This window comes from Sarcophilus harrisii, chromosome 6, assembly GCF_902635505.1.
Source record: "Sarcophilus harrisii chromosome 6, mSarHar1.11, whole genome shotgun sequence".
Lineage (NCBI taxonomy): Eukaryota > Metazoa > Chordata > Mammalia > Dasyuromorphia > Dasyuridae > Sarcophilus > Sarcophilus harrisii.
Window position 1 is genome coordinate 207,661,058 of NC_045431.1, and position 15,043 is coordinate 207,676,100.

Below are 15,043 nucleotides of genomic sequence, written 5' to 3' on the forward strand. Positions count from 1 at the left end.
TAAATAAAAATATATAGTCATATATGTATATAGCTAGGACAATATAAGCATATAACATGTATTTTTATATACAAATACACATGTATACAAATGATACATATATGGCTCACATACATATATGGTGTATCTTATAAAAGCAATAGGTTAATCCGATACTCATGTACCTAGGAAAAGAAAGATTCCTTGTTGCTTAGTCAGAATCTAAAATAATTTATACAGAAATTAAGGCTGTAGTTGCCATATTGAATAAAAGCCACTGATTCTCCATCCCACATTGTCTCTCTGAAGATGGGAGCACCAAAAGACCATTGATATAACTTTGTTTCTCCAACTGTAATCCAAAAGTAGGGGCCATGTCCTCGAGCATCCTAGCTTTCCTCACAAATCCACAGTGAAGGATCCATCATCTATCGGATTATTTGAACCTTGCTTTGAAGTTATTTATATTCTCATTCTCGGACACCCCTTGGAGGGTGACATATAAAAGTTTCCAGCTTTTTCTATGAATTGTACAAAGGAAGAGAAAGAGAAGGCAGCTTTTTAATGAAAAGCCACCAGGATACCACAGTTAGATCCTCACAACATCAGTATGATATTTCACACTTAACCATTCTAAAGGAGATGTTGTCATGTTTCAGCTCTTCTCATGACCCACACACCAGACATGTGTGCTTTTGTAGTGGTTTCTCATTTTGTTTTCTTTTAGGAGCCATATGCCATTTCATAAATTAGATTATGACATTATGATTTCTTTTAGAGTCCATAACATAAGGACAAGTACCCATGGCTTTTTCTCTTCTTTGGCTATATGTGCACAACAAGATATTCAAATTTAGAAATATGCACAATTTTTCAAGTTCGTTTGGGTTTTTTCAGTTGTTTACCATCCCTAAATACCCTTTACATGTGGGAAAAGCTACAAGTATCATTTTAGATTATTTTCAAGACAGCTAAACTAAGTTCAAGTTATTTGATATGTACCCTAGGCTTAGGTAATATTCATCACAGAGGAGCAAATAATCTTCCCTATTTCTTGATCAACGTTTGATAGACAATACATTTTAGCTGTTCAACCTGTTTGGTAGATGATAAGTTTCCATTCAGAAACAGCAAGAGGTATCAAAATGAACTTCAGCCTCAGAATCAGGAACACCTGGATTCCAGTCCCATCTCTCACATACTGGCTGTCTGAACCCAGACAAATCTCTTTAACCATCTCAGGCCCCTCTCCAAAATAAGAAGTTCCATAGAAAGTACCAACCTATTTTTGTAGAAGCAATTTCCTCACCAGGATTTCCCTCAGCTGAAGGACAAATATAGTCCAAAAACACAAGTTGAAAAGCTTTCCACTTAAATGACTATTTTCACACCCTTGAGTGCAAAAATGATAGAAGCTTATGATGTTTATAAATTTGTTTGATAGCAAAAATCCCTCTCATATTTTTGAAATTCTCTATGGCAGCTCTGAAAGAGACATCCAAATCTCTATACTTTATAAGTGTAATAGCTTGACAGTTATATTTGTCTTCAGGTTCCCCATTGAAATAGTAGTGGTTAGTAATATAAATACTTAGAATAAGTACATATATATGTTTACATATACCGGCAAGGAAAAATAATTTGATATTAATTTAATGGAAATTGATCAGATTGGTGAAATCAGATCCCAGTGACTCAGTGGTGATAGAGAAATATAGTAGAGAGAACAGGGATTTGGAATCAGAGGGCCTGGATTTGAATTTTGTCTCTTGTCTATTACCTGTTTGAACTTGAGCAAGATATTTTACTTTTCCAGACCTCTGTTTAATCAGCTGTAAGAAAAGTAGAATGGATTCCATGACAAGTGAGGTTCCTCTTACTTCTAAATTTATGAGCCAAATTTTTTTAATTTAAAAAGGTGTTTTTAAAATTAAAAAATATATATTTTTAAATTAAAAATAAATAAATCTATGAGCCACTGAGGTAAAGAGAGAAAACTAGACATGGGCCATTTCCATCCATCACCATTGTCCTATAAGTTGTGACTTATTTGGGTTACATATCTACTTTCTACTCACTTATCTCTTCTACTTTTTTTTCTCTTTCCCTATTGTGCAGTGCATCATCCAGGGACCCATCTCAAAGCAAACTCATCCGGTTCACTCTGGGTCAGAAAAAAACCTCTAGGTTAGAGTTTCTTCCTATTCTGCAAAGCATGGTTTAACCCAATCGCCTTTACCCTCTGCTTTTGCCCAGTTTCCTTTTGGATTTCCCTCTCGATTGCATGTTTGGAATTCAGGTTAACAAAAAAGATGGTGATTCTGATTACACGGGATCAGAGAGCTGCTAAAACTGACAGTAGGAAAAAAGAGGTATTAAAAAGTGGGTCTGTTTCTGTTGCTTTGCTTATATTTATTTTAATTTAGCTTCTAATTTTGTGTGTTCTTCCCTCCCCCCCCCCTTCCTTACTCTACTTCTACTTTGCTATGCTCTGGTATCTTTGACACTTTTATTTTCTATGGTTAAGCTACCTAAAAAGTGGTTGACATTTTTTCTGGGGCAATAAAGATTTGAAACTTGGATCTAATAGGTAAGATGAGATTAAATCTCAAAGCAAACACATGTCTTCTTTTTGTACCCTGATGCACCAAAGCCAAGAACATCTAATCTCTCTGCAGATCAATAAAAAGCACAACTTTCTGCTTTTTCCTGGATTCCTACCTTGACTTGCACACTATGTCTTAGGCTACCTCACAGTACTTGGGAATACCATTCAAATCATTCTTCATTTGATTTGGTCTTCTGTTATTTGTGTTATTACTTTATGTACTTTGTTCTCCAGTTGAAGAACCTTTACTCCAAATGTCCCATGGGGCATTTTATTAGATGAATTTTTCATTGTTATCATTTGAATTTATCTTCCTTAAAATTTACATTTTAACCTGGAGTGCCCCAAGAGTTTGGAGTGTTGTGGTGGTGGTTGTTTTAACAGGCATAAAACCAATTTGGAATCCAAGTGATAGTCCAGACTTATTTTTGGTGTCAATAGGAGGCTTCTTTAACCAGAATTGACTGCTTTAAAAAGTCTCATGCCATTCAAATAAATGATTTTGATTCTGGACATTCCCAAGATAAAGGAGTTCCTCACACATTGCTGGTAAAGAAACATCATGGTACAATATGGATGGATTGTAAATATCCTTCTGAGAATAGATCAGAACATTTTTGTGTAATGGTGCCCAGTTAAGACTGAAAAAAACCAAGAGGATTCTGAATGTACTCTTCCTAGGCAAGACAATGGCAGAGACGATTGCTGATGCCCTTGACAATGACTGTGTAAGCCAAAATAAAGACAGAAAGAATACACATATCCCTAGAATGTCATTATGTTCTCAGATCTAGCAGGTGTCTTGAATGCATCTTTTATGCACTGTATTTTCTTCGTGAGTTGAACTGTTGCATTGGACACTGCAGATTTAAACTTCTCATGAGTATCTTAAGGAAAGAAATTGGTAGGGAAAGGAACATAAGCCTGCATGCAAAAAGGGGGATGTGGTTATAATGTGGAATTTTAAATGGAATGATGTTTGGAGAAAGGCCTTCTCTGCTGGACCTCCTACAAGTTTCCAAGAATATGCATTACAAGCTGCCGCCCTTCCTATGCTGGATTCTTCCCATCCTTAACCTTTGTGGGGTAGTGGGCAAAAAATGCTCCTTGCTTACAAGCGTGTTGGACAAGGGAGAAATCAGTAGCGCCTGCAGGTTGCATACATACAGTAACAGTTTTATAGTCTTTTCTGCACTCTGTGCAGATTGAAGAAATCAATGGTAACTTTTAACAGATGATATTTCTTTCCTTTTCTGTTAAGTCACTTCCCTTGCATTTAACTAAAAAAGCAACAGGTGGGCTTTAAAATGCCTATATATGTTCCTAGTCATTACGTAAGTTTTTGCTTGGTAATGCAGACAGATCCCTGTTAGTCAAATTTCCTTGAAGAATGAGTTATCCAGACATGCTTCCTACTATGAGCAATATGCAGTTTATTTTTTCCCTCTGACTTGCTTTCCTTTCTCAGCACAAGGGGAAATGCTTCTAGCAGCTGCTGCTTTGATGGTACCTGTCACATGAGGGCAGAGCGGAGAGAGATGCTCTGACATGAGCAGCAATTGCTCTCAGTCAAGTGGTTGGCAAAAATACCCATCGTGCACCAAGAAAAGTGAATGCCTTCTTTGAAATGTGGGAGCAGTACTTGAGGGTCTCTATGACAAGACTGACTTGTTTCTGGCACTAAAGAAAAACTCGGAGCTGACAAAAAAAAGATCACCACCTGAGTTTACACCTAAGAATTAGGTAGAAAACACCTTCATGCACCGGTGAAAATTGTGTCCACCATAAAATAAAATCAGCAGAGTCGGCAATTAATCATGTGGGAACCAAGGTAGTGCAAATGGGGAAAGTACTTTAGAATAACAGTCTAACAGCTGGAGTATGATCTCATAATTTGAGACCTACCCTCAGGTTGAAAGCATAGATTATGAGAACCAGCACTAGGTACACCTCCAGGGATGGTGATCTGATTCTGGCTACTTTTCTCTATTTTTCTGAGATATTCTTTCATAGAAAACACCATGCACTTTATGATAGAGAAACATGAAATTGACTTTGTGGCCCAAAGAATCCCTTATCTGAATGGTTTGAAGGCTTTATCCTTTTCAGAACTTCTGAGAATGATTGTTGTAGGATTGCTTTTGGAAGGAGACATGTTCTGTTCTAAATCCTCGATTGTTTATATAGATAACTGAAAGGAACTGAGAAAATGGCCTGAATTAGAAGTATTTGTAGTTGATGAAAACTCGGTCCGAGCTTGGACTAGACTTTGAGAGTGAATAAGTTAATAAGGCACCAGTCCTGGAAAGGTCTTTGCCTTTAAACTATTGCTTATTCCTTCTTTAAGGTTAATGAATATGTTGAGAGTCTTGCCAGGGTGATGGTATTGTCAGAGGATAGAAGGGGACATATATGAGTGATGATGTTGCAAAAGTGAAATAAATAGACAAGAGCTTGGATGGTGAGGTGTACAAGGTTGCAAGCCTGAGGGACTGCAAGGATTATGTTGCCTTCTATAGTGATAAGGAAGGTAGGAGATAAGAATAATTTAGGGGAAAAGATGATGAGTTTAGTTTTGAATACATGGAGTCTAAGATATCTACTGGACACCTTTTTTGAGATGTATGAAAAGCAAATGGAGATGTGAGATTGGAGGTCAACTGAGAGTTTGGGGCAGGCGAATCCATCAATGTCAACTTTGTAAGTAAATCCATGGGAGCAAAAAAATTCACCAAGTGAAATTGTACAGAGGACGAAGGGGACTCATAGGCAGAATCCTGAGGGACACCAGTGGTTAGAGGTGTGATCCAGAGGAGGATTCAGTAAAGAAAACAGAGAAAAAGTGGTCAGTTGGGTAGAAGAATTAAGAAAAATAGTGTACCAAGGAGAAGAGAGTGATCAGTAGAGCCGAAGGCTGCAGAGAGACCAAGAAAAATGAGGATTAAGAAGAGATCATTGGATTTGTCAACTCAGAGATCATTAGTAATTGTGGAGATCAGTTGTGGTCAAATGATAGAGTCAGAAGCTGGATTGTAAGGAGTTCAGAAGAGAAAGAGAATAGAGAAAATAGAGACTTCTATTGTAGATGATTTCTTCCAGGAGTTTAGCTACAAAGGGCAGAAGAGATACAGGAAAGTCACTTAAACTAAGCCTTAAAAAAGCTTGTGAAACCAAAAGGAAGAAGTTAAAAAAGGAGTACATTTTAATCATGGGGAATAATTCCTTAAAAGTAATGGAAGTGATATATGCAATTTTGCATTTGAGGATCAGCAAATAGACTCATGAAAAGAGGGGAGTCCTTCAGGTGACTAAGACTTGCTACAAGCATTCATTTAGAGGCTGCTTCGGGCAGTTCTTTCTGGAACTAGAGATAAAAGATCAAAACCTTACTTTGACACCTCCCTTCAAACTAAAGGCATTTAGCATAGTTTACTAGCACCAACATCAGAGATCCTCCTGTGAGGATGATGGTGCTGAGTCTGGAGTCAAGAAGACCTGAGTTCAAACTTGACCTCACACATTTACTTAAAAGCTGAGTGATCCTGAGCTAAGTCAATTGACCTCTGTCTGCCTCAGTTTCCTCATTTGTAAAATGGGGGTGTTATTAGTACCCACCTCTGGGAGTTGTTGTGAGCATCAAATGAGGTGATAATTATAAAACACTTAGCACAGTGCCTGGCACATAGTAAGCACTATATAAATGTTAGTTATTATTGTTGTTGTTAACACTCATTGGGAACTGTCTGAGTCAAATGTTTGTTATCACCGTGTGCTGTTCACCAGAAAGATTCGGTTTCTCAGTTGGGAGAGACCTGCAGCAAAACTCTGTTAATTATACCATCACCTCCTCCAATTACCCTAAAACTGCTATAGCCTTGAAAAAAAAATTCCTCCTCCCCGCTTGCCTTTACTACCTTGTATCATCTTTACAACTGGCCTTTATGGCAGCAATTGACTTCCTGCTAGGGACAAAAGAAACCCCCAATGGAGGCAAATCTTCCATGCTGTGGGGGAATAATCTTGAGTTTTTAGAAAAAATGTGTTTCCGCCTTCCCTTGTCCGAAGCCACTCCCACAGAATTGCTAAGAGTCTCAGCAATATAAATTTTTATGGCCCCTCACCCGGCCGCGTTCTGTTCCTCTGCAGCCATCTTTCTCGCTCCGCCACAAGGAGATGTTTAGAGAGGGTGCCCGCACCCGCGGATGCGCTTACTTGATGCTTTCCGACTGTGGTCCTCCTTGTCTGGGCTCCACAATTTACACGGAAAGAGATGGTTACACGCTCTGAGAGTGTAGCGCTCAGCATTATCTCTCCATCTAATGAAAGGCGGCCGCGGTCTGCGGCGGGTGAGCTTGCTCTGCAGAGCTCTAATTACTGGAAACGACCAGCCGGGAAACTCCCAGGCTGAAATGCTGGCTTAGAGGGGCTGTGTCTCCGGCAGTGAAAAGAGCTCTAGACTTAAACTTGTTACGGCCTAGCCTAAAGTCTTGCCTTTGATGCTAGCTAGGTGATCAGGAGCAAGTCATTTAATTTCTCAGAACCTTCATTTTTTCAACTGTAAACTAATAACACCATTTGCTGGTCTATGTCATGTGCTGCTGACTGGAAGTCACAAATACAAATGAGATGATATATACTGGTGGATTTACATATGCAAATGAATTGTGCTGATCAATTTACATATTCAAATTATGTGATGCCAATTAGGTGGTATATGCAGATGAGACCACACATGCAAATAAAACAATATTTGCTGATGAATTTACATACGCAAATGAGGTAATATATGCCAGTGAGATTACATGGGCAAATGAGATAATATACACTGGCTAATTTACATATGCACGTGAGATAATGTATGCTGTAGGTTGTGTAAGCCAATGAGACCACATATGCAAATGAGATGCTGATGGATTTACATATGAAAATGAGATATGTCAGTAGATTTACATATGCAAATGAAATAGTATGTACCAGTGGTGTGGTGTAGTGCTTACCAATGAGACCACATATGCAAATAAGATCACATGCAAATGAGATCACATGAAAAATAAAAAATCAATCAAATCACTTATTGAGTGCTTACTATGAACCAGACTCTTCTAAGTGTTCAGAATACAAAGAAAAGCAAAAACACTCTTGCCCTCAAGAGGCTCACAACATGTAAGGAGGACTAGATATATACAGGAGCTATATAGAGTCTCAGAGGGGGTAGACACTGACCTCTGGGGAAGGGGGAGAGGCATTGGGAAGGACCTCTTGGAGAAGGAAAGATTTGGGAAGAGACCTGAAGGAAGCTCTGGGAAACCAAGCAATAAAGTTTAGGAGACGGAAGTTTTCAGTCACGAGGACACAAAGTGTAAAGTGTTTGGAGATGGAAGATGTAAAGTCCTGTGTGTAAAACCACTGGAACAGAACTAGAAAGAGAATGGATGTCAATGAAAAATAAGAAAGGGGTGGAGAGTGCCCTGTAATCAAGAGGACCCAAGTTCAAATTTGGTCTTGGACATTTACTAGCTATGTGACCCTGAGCAAGTCACTTAACCCTGAATGCCTAAAAAAGAAGAAAAATTAGAAAGAGGAGGAAAAAGATCAGGAGAAGGCTGAAAAGGAGGGAGTTGGGTTATAAAAATCTTTGAATACCAAACCAAGTAATAACTAGCCACTAGAGTTGATAGCAAAAGGTGCTCAGACATATCCCTTAGGTAATGACTCTAGAATGTGAGTGAAGAATGTTTGGAAAAGGGGAGAAACTTGAGGCAGAGATACAAATGGGGTTTCTTGTAGTTGTTGAGGTGATGAAGGAATGAATTTGGGTAGTAATTATGTCAGTGGAGAGAAGGGAACTTACATGTGATAGAAATGATAAAATTTGGCTCCATGGAATGAGCAATGTAGTTATAAGTCTGAGGGATTGGGAGGGTCCTGTAAATGTCACTTGTCTTTAACCTTATTAGTGAAGGGACTCCTTCACTAACATCCTCAGAGAAGGTATGAAGAAAAGATACAAAGTTCCAGCAGAGTCAATCATCTTATGAGCATCTTTCCTAAAATCAAAAATTGAGATATATATTTGAAAGAAAAGTGAATGATTGTCTTTAATCAAATAGATAATATTCTAGGAAGAGCTATACATATTTAGCCAGTCACAGTCTGAGGAGACAGATTTCAGTTGTAAAATCTCTAAGGAATACATTAATTAGATATTGAAAGAAGGTATTTATATGTACTAGTGTTTCCCAAGTAGTCCATTTGTTTCCATTTCAGGTGTCTGAGTTTCTGTTTGGTAATTCTGTCTTATAAATTATGATGATTTCTCAATTTCTGTGTTGTCCTTTAGATTAAGCATCTCCTTTAATAACTGAGGCAATAGTTTGACACCCACATCCTTTTTTATGATTCCATATTTCTTAATGTATCCATGATTAGAAATTGGTTGACAATGAAAGAATATACAACCAAGACAAAAAATGAAATGAATTTTAGGAGGGACACTGATAAATTGCAGTTTTCCAAAAATAACAGTTATGATGGTGAAAGAACTGGAGAAAAGACTATATAAAGATTAGTTAAAAGAACTAAGGATTGTTAGCATGGAGAAGAGAAGGCTTGGGGGTGCTTGATAGCAGTCTTTAAGAATACGAAGTCCCGTTGTGTGAATAGAAAGATTAGATTTGTTCTTCTTGAAGTCTGGACAAAACTAAGATGAGAGAGTAGAAGTTAAAGAGAGGGAAATTTATACTTGACATAAGGAAAAGCTTCCTTTTTTTCCTCAATAGTATTTTATTTTTCCAAATACATGTAAAGATAGCTTTCAACATTCATTTTGATAAGGTTTTGAGTTCCAAATTTTTTCTCTCTCCCTCTCTTCTTCCCAAGACAACAAGCAATATGATAGAGGTTATACATGTACAATCATGCTAAACATATTTCTTTATTAGTCATGTTGTGAAAGAAGTATCAGAATAAAAGAGAAAAACCAAGATAAATAAAAAACAAATTTAAAAAAGGGAAAATAGTATGTTTCAATTGACATTCAGCCTCCATAATTCTCTTACTGAATATGGGTGCCATTTTCCATCCCGAGTCCATTGGAATTGTCTTGGATCACCGTATGGTTGAGAAGAGCTTGGTCTGTCATAGTTGATCATCACATAGTGTTGCTGTTTACTCTGTACGGTATTCTTCTGGTTCTGTTCACTTCACTCATCATCAGTTCGTGTAAGTCCTTCCAGGTTTTTCTGAGAATATCCTGTTCATCATTTCTTATAGAGCAATAATATTCTATTACATTCATATACAATAACTTATTCAGCCATTCCCCAACTGATGGGCACAGGATAACCTTCCTAACAACCACATTTATCACAGTGAAGTCTGGGCTGTTTGGAAGATCCTTTCTGACCAACGATGATAATGATGTAGAAAGGATTGTCGCTCAAGTATAGGGTACAAGTATCCCTTCCAAACAACTCTGATTCTAAGATTCTTTGAACTTCATATTTTTAAGCACTGCCTTATTTTTTTTTTTCAGAGAAAACACTCTTAAATGTTTTTTTTTCTAAAAAAAAAAATAAAACCTTTTGAAGTTTATGTTTGGGCTTTGATTTATTCATTCAGTAAGTATCTAGGATATTCTAGTCATTGGATTAGGTACAAGACATACAAAGACAAAAAAATGAAACAGTCCCTGCCCTCAAGGAGTTTCCTATCAATTGCCATGCTTATTTCTAGCCCCTGATTATTTGCTGTGGTTTGCCTAGACAATTTTAAACTTCTCCAAACCCAGTTAGCCTTGTTCTTTTTTCCTGCATGGTTCTGGCTCACTCTCCTAAGCTACCTCTCTACTCCCTTTCTTTCACCAGACCAAATCAGTCACCTATTGATTTTTCCATTTCAGACTCCCAGGTCCTACCACGAGGGTATCAGCTGCAGGCAGCGAAGCCAAAACTCGTGGGTCTGTTAGTGCCAACAACCGGCGCAGCCAGAGCTTTAACAACTATGACAAATCCAAGCCTGTTAACTCCCCACCCCTACCGCCAAACAATGAGCAAGGTAAGTTAGCTTCTTGGGGTATTTTTAGCTCTTTCCCTTTGCTCTAAATCTATGGGGAAAAGGATTATAAGCCAATTAAAAACTTTAAAAGGAATAGATTTGGGGGGAGATCTGAGATGCTGAATCGTCTGACATGTTATTCCTAGAAGTAAAAATGATGTCAAAGGTATGGGCTTGTATTCTAGGTTTCTGATTTTCTCAGTTGCTCACTGTCTCTTTTGCTTTCCTTGGGCCAAGGCAAGCAGCCTATTTAGTTTACTCTTTTAAGATGCTGGTGTTCTTAGCCATGTAGGAGCTCTGCACCTCTGAGCTCCAGGGAGAGTTGGGTTTGGACCTAGCTGGGTTCAGGTGGTCTCCAGGTCTAAGAAAGTCCCCTTGCTTTATCCTCCTCAGCCTTGGCCACCAATGGCCTAATTCAGAGGAAACCATAATTTTCCCAACTCCTGTAAACTTCCCTTTGACTAATAGGAGCTTGTTCTCAGGAAAGTTGTAAATCCAGGCAGAAAAAAAAGTGATGTGGGGTATGAATAGTATGTGTGTGTGTATTGTGTATTGAAAGCAGGTACTTATTTGTTCTAGGGTTTCCAAAGTAGTCCATCTGTTTTCATTTAAAGTATTTGGGGCTCTGTGTTTGACAGTAGTCCTGTCTCAAATATTAATTATGATTTCTTAATTTATGTATTGCTATATTAGACACCTCCTTTAATAACTGAGGCAAGATGCAGCTAGTTGGTGTAGTGGATAGAGTACCAGAACTGAAGTCAGGAGAACTTGAGTTCAAATTTGAATTCAGACACTTACCACTTCCTAACTGTGTGACCCTGGACAAATCACTTAAGCCCAATTGCTTCAGTAACAACAACAAACAATGAAATAAAGATAATTGAGGCAAAAATTTGATACCTATATCCTCTTGTGGTTCAATATTTCTTAATTTATGTATGTTTATATATATATATAAGTATATAAATATATGTGTGTGCACATATATATGGAGAAAGAGAGAGAGAGAGAAATGGAGACAGAGATGCAGAGAGAGGCAGAGAGTGCAATGATTCACTTGATATATCACAAGTCCAAAAATCCTTTTGGGTTCTCTCAGGTCCTGGAACCTTCATCTTAGAGGTGGTTATTGGGAACTTTCCTCTCTCCTTTTTAGTGCTCCTTTTTTCTCTTTTGACTTTAATAAGCATTTATTTGGGTCCTACTATATGCAGATATTGATTTGGGCCCTACAATATTCATTATGTTGTGAAATACTAGGGAAATGCAGCAATGAAATAAGTCTAGGACTCTGCCTTCATCAATAGCCATTTATAGTGAATCTACAAGTAAATATTACATAAGTGTGTATGACAGTTCTAAGCTAAGTACTCTGAGATTTAAGAGGAGAAACATTATAGTTTAAGGAATGGTGGTGGGATGAGTAGCAGAGAGGGGAGGGAAATCAGGGAAGGCTTTTAATTTAAGGATTCTGGGAGCAAAGACAGAGGTAAGATGGAAGCTGGACCGCTTTGGGGAGACCCTAGTGCCAGTGGAGGGGAGAATTTTGAGATAAGGCTGGAAAATCTGGGTGGGGCCAGATTTTCCTGGACCTTGAGTAGCAGAGTGCTAAGAATTCCTTTCAATAGCACAGCAAGATCTTTTAGCAAGCCTACCCCACCCTTGCCATTTTCCATCTGCCAAACCTCCCTCAGTCAGAGGTGCCAAGATTAGCTACTAGCATGTTAGAAGATTTAAAAGATTACAAAGCACCAGCATCTGGCGTATGACTAGGTGTAAAGAATTCTGGCTGGGGTAGGTCACAGTCAGCAGGTCAACTACTCCTTGGAAGAATGCAGTGAACAATAACTATGACTAGAGAGTGGAAGCAAATGAAAATCCAAATTGAAAGAACTGTAAAAAATTACAGACAAGCAACAAGGCAGTTCCCATTGAGTAAAGTCAAATTTCCACATCCAGGAATTACCCATGAATTACCAGGAGGGAATAGTGGGTTCTAAATCAAGGGGCTGAAAATAGGATCTTGGGCTCCAATTGAGGATGATTAGATTCGCATAAATAGTATGCAAGATCATGAGTCCTTATCCTATGAAAAGGTATCTTTGGTTAGTTTAAGTGGTAAACAGCTGGTAGTCAGTAAATACTGGTAGACATTGAGGCAGGGTTTTTCAGGGACCAATAATAATGGATTATGGTATACCAGTGGAGAGGTAGGACTGAGAGCTTTAGTTGGAAGCCAACTATCCACAACATGTGGCTAAGGCAAGAAATTCAACAATGGAGAATCAGCTGAAACTCCTAGTGGGCAAAGTCTTCTACTAACAGAGTTCCTTTGTTAAATACTTTTCACTTAACACCTCCCCACCAAAAAAAAAAGATGCCTTTGACCAATATTGAATACTAACTTAATTACAAATTTTATGGTAATACATCTTTTTTTTTAAATTTATACACCTTTACTAATTATATTTATATTTATATTATATTTACTAATCTAATTACAAATTTTATGGTAACATCTTTTTAAAAAAATTTATTCTATAAATTAATCCATTTATTGTCGAACTATGGACTACTAGGTATTTAATAAGGAAAAAGTTTTACCGGCCTTCCAATTCCTTCTATCTTCTGAGGGCAGATTTGACTGTGAATGCAAGGGTGATGTCTTAGATCCATAGACCATTAGCTACTGTTTTAGTACAGGATCCTTAATGCCAAATACTCCTAGCTCATCTCTTCATTTGACAAAGGAAGGGCAGGTGTACTTGACATGATGGCTAATTTCAGTTTTCTTCATCATTTTTTGAAGAATGAACCACATGTTCCATATTTACCAACAATTCCAATCTTCCTGGTACTTTTAGCCATGTTGTCAAGTTCAGGAACCAAAGTCACAGAAGGTTAACACATCCTCGATAAGAATTTCATTACCTTCTGTAGTAAATATTGTCAATGTAGTGTATTATCAGAAAGAACTACGAAATCTAAGTCTGGTCTAGAGCCCCATAGTTGTGTTTTTATTTTTCAAAAATGTATTTGATCTTGTTCCCCCTGAAAAAAGACTGCAAATGTTAATTAGAACTCAAGAGATGTCTGTTCAGAACTTATGATGTGCAAGATATTTGTTAGGCCACAAGAAAAATACAAAGATAGATAAGACAGAGGTCCTGATTTAATAGAGCTTTATAATCTAGTTGTGGGAAGGGAATCTGACACATTATAAAAGACTGTGGTAAGGACCAAAGGAAAACAGCCCATTTTTCATTGGAAGGATCAAATAAGACACTAGAGAGGAACTATGATTTCAGTCTAGTCTTAAAAGAATGGTGGGATTTCAACAGGTGGAAATGTGGGAAGAGAAGGTGTGTTCTGGACACAGTAATGATATAAAGCATAGAAAAGAGTGTGGGTGATGCATTTAACAGTGTTGCTGCAGTGATTTAAACTGCATTTGGCTTCAATCTCATTTCTGCGATATGAATTAAGATCAGAATGTCAACCACACTGCGTGACTTGACAACAAGGCCTGTTGAACATGTGTGTCAATAGGAGAGCTTTTGATGAATTGGTCAGGACAAAAACTATTAGCTTAAAGACTCGGCCAAAGTTGTCAGACATGGGGGAAATAACAGTCACTGAACTCTTATTTTTAATAGGATTACTAGACTGATGAATCAAGAGTATGCTACAGATACATTATATTTAATTTTCAGCAATGCCTCAGATTAAGTTTCTCATTCTTCCATTATGAACAAGATGGAAAGATGGGATGTATATTCCAGTATAATTAGGTAGATTCGGAATGGTTGGATGTTCAAATGTTAAAGTCTAAAGTCATAATATCAAAGAGGGAAGTTTCTCATAGAGAGTCCCAGGGATTTATCCTTGGCCCTGTGCTAGTCAACAAACAATTTTTGAGCAGCGGCTTAGCAATCAGATTTGCAGATACACAAACATGGCAAGTCTAGTCAGTATCAAAAAAGACCTTGACAGGTTAATCAATTGGTCAACAATCAAATGCTTATTAAGCGCATCTGGTGTTGTGCTAAACACTGAAGATACAAGTATAAAAAAAAAAAAAGGTCCTGCCTCTTATGAGACAGTGAGGTACCTCTGGGAAAATATCTGAGTTTTAAATCTGACCTAGCTATGTGATCCTGACAAGTCAATAATCTCTTCCTCAGTTTTCCCAATTGTAAAAAGCTAATAATAGCACTTTTCCACCATCAGGGTGGTTGAGGATAAAATGAGGTATTTGTAAAGCACTTAACATGTTAAGTGCCTATAGTAGGCACTCAATAGATAAATACTAGTTTTCTTCCTTTCCTCAAGGAGCTTACATTCTAATAGGGAAAGAAAACATATAAAAGGTAATCCCAGTATATGTACAATTGGTGA

General features: G+C 37.7%; 1 protein-coding gene and 1 pseudogene across 11 annotated transcripts in view; one reads left to right on the forward strand and one right to left on the reverse strand.

Moving 5' to 3' along the window:
* Positions 1-15,043, forward strand: part of NAV2 (neuron navigator 2) — a 438,256-nt gene that overhangs the window by 170,394 nt on the left and 252,819 nt on the right. For 8 of the 11 annotated variants that reach the window (XM_031943258.1, XM_031943259.1, XM_031943260.1 and 5 more), the window contains exons 6-7: positions 2,098-2,166; positions 10,488-10,642. In XM_031943258.1, coding sequence (XP_031799118.1) covers positions 2,098-2,166; positions 10,488-10,642 — 224 coding nt within the window. The remainder of the gene's footprint in view (positions 1-2,097; positions 2,167-10,487; positions 10,643-15,043) is intronic. The other 3 variants (XM_031943261.1, XM_031943263.1, XM_031943265.1) reach the window with 1 other exon arrangement.
* LOC105750939 lies at positions 12,932-13,513 on the reverse strand (annotated as a pseudogene).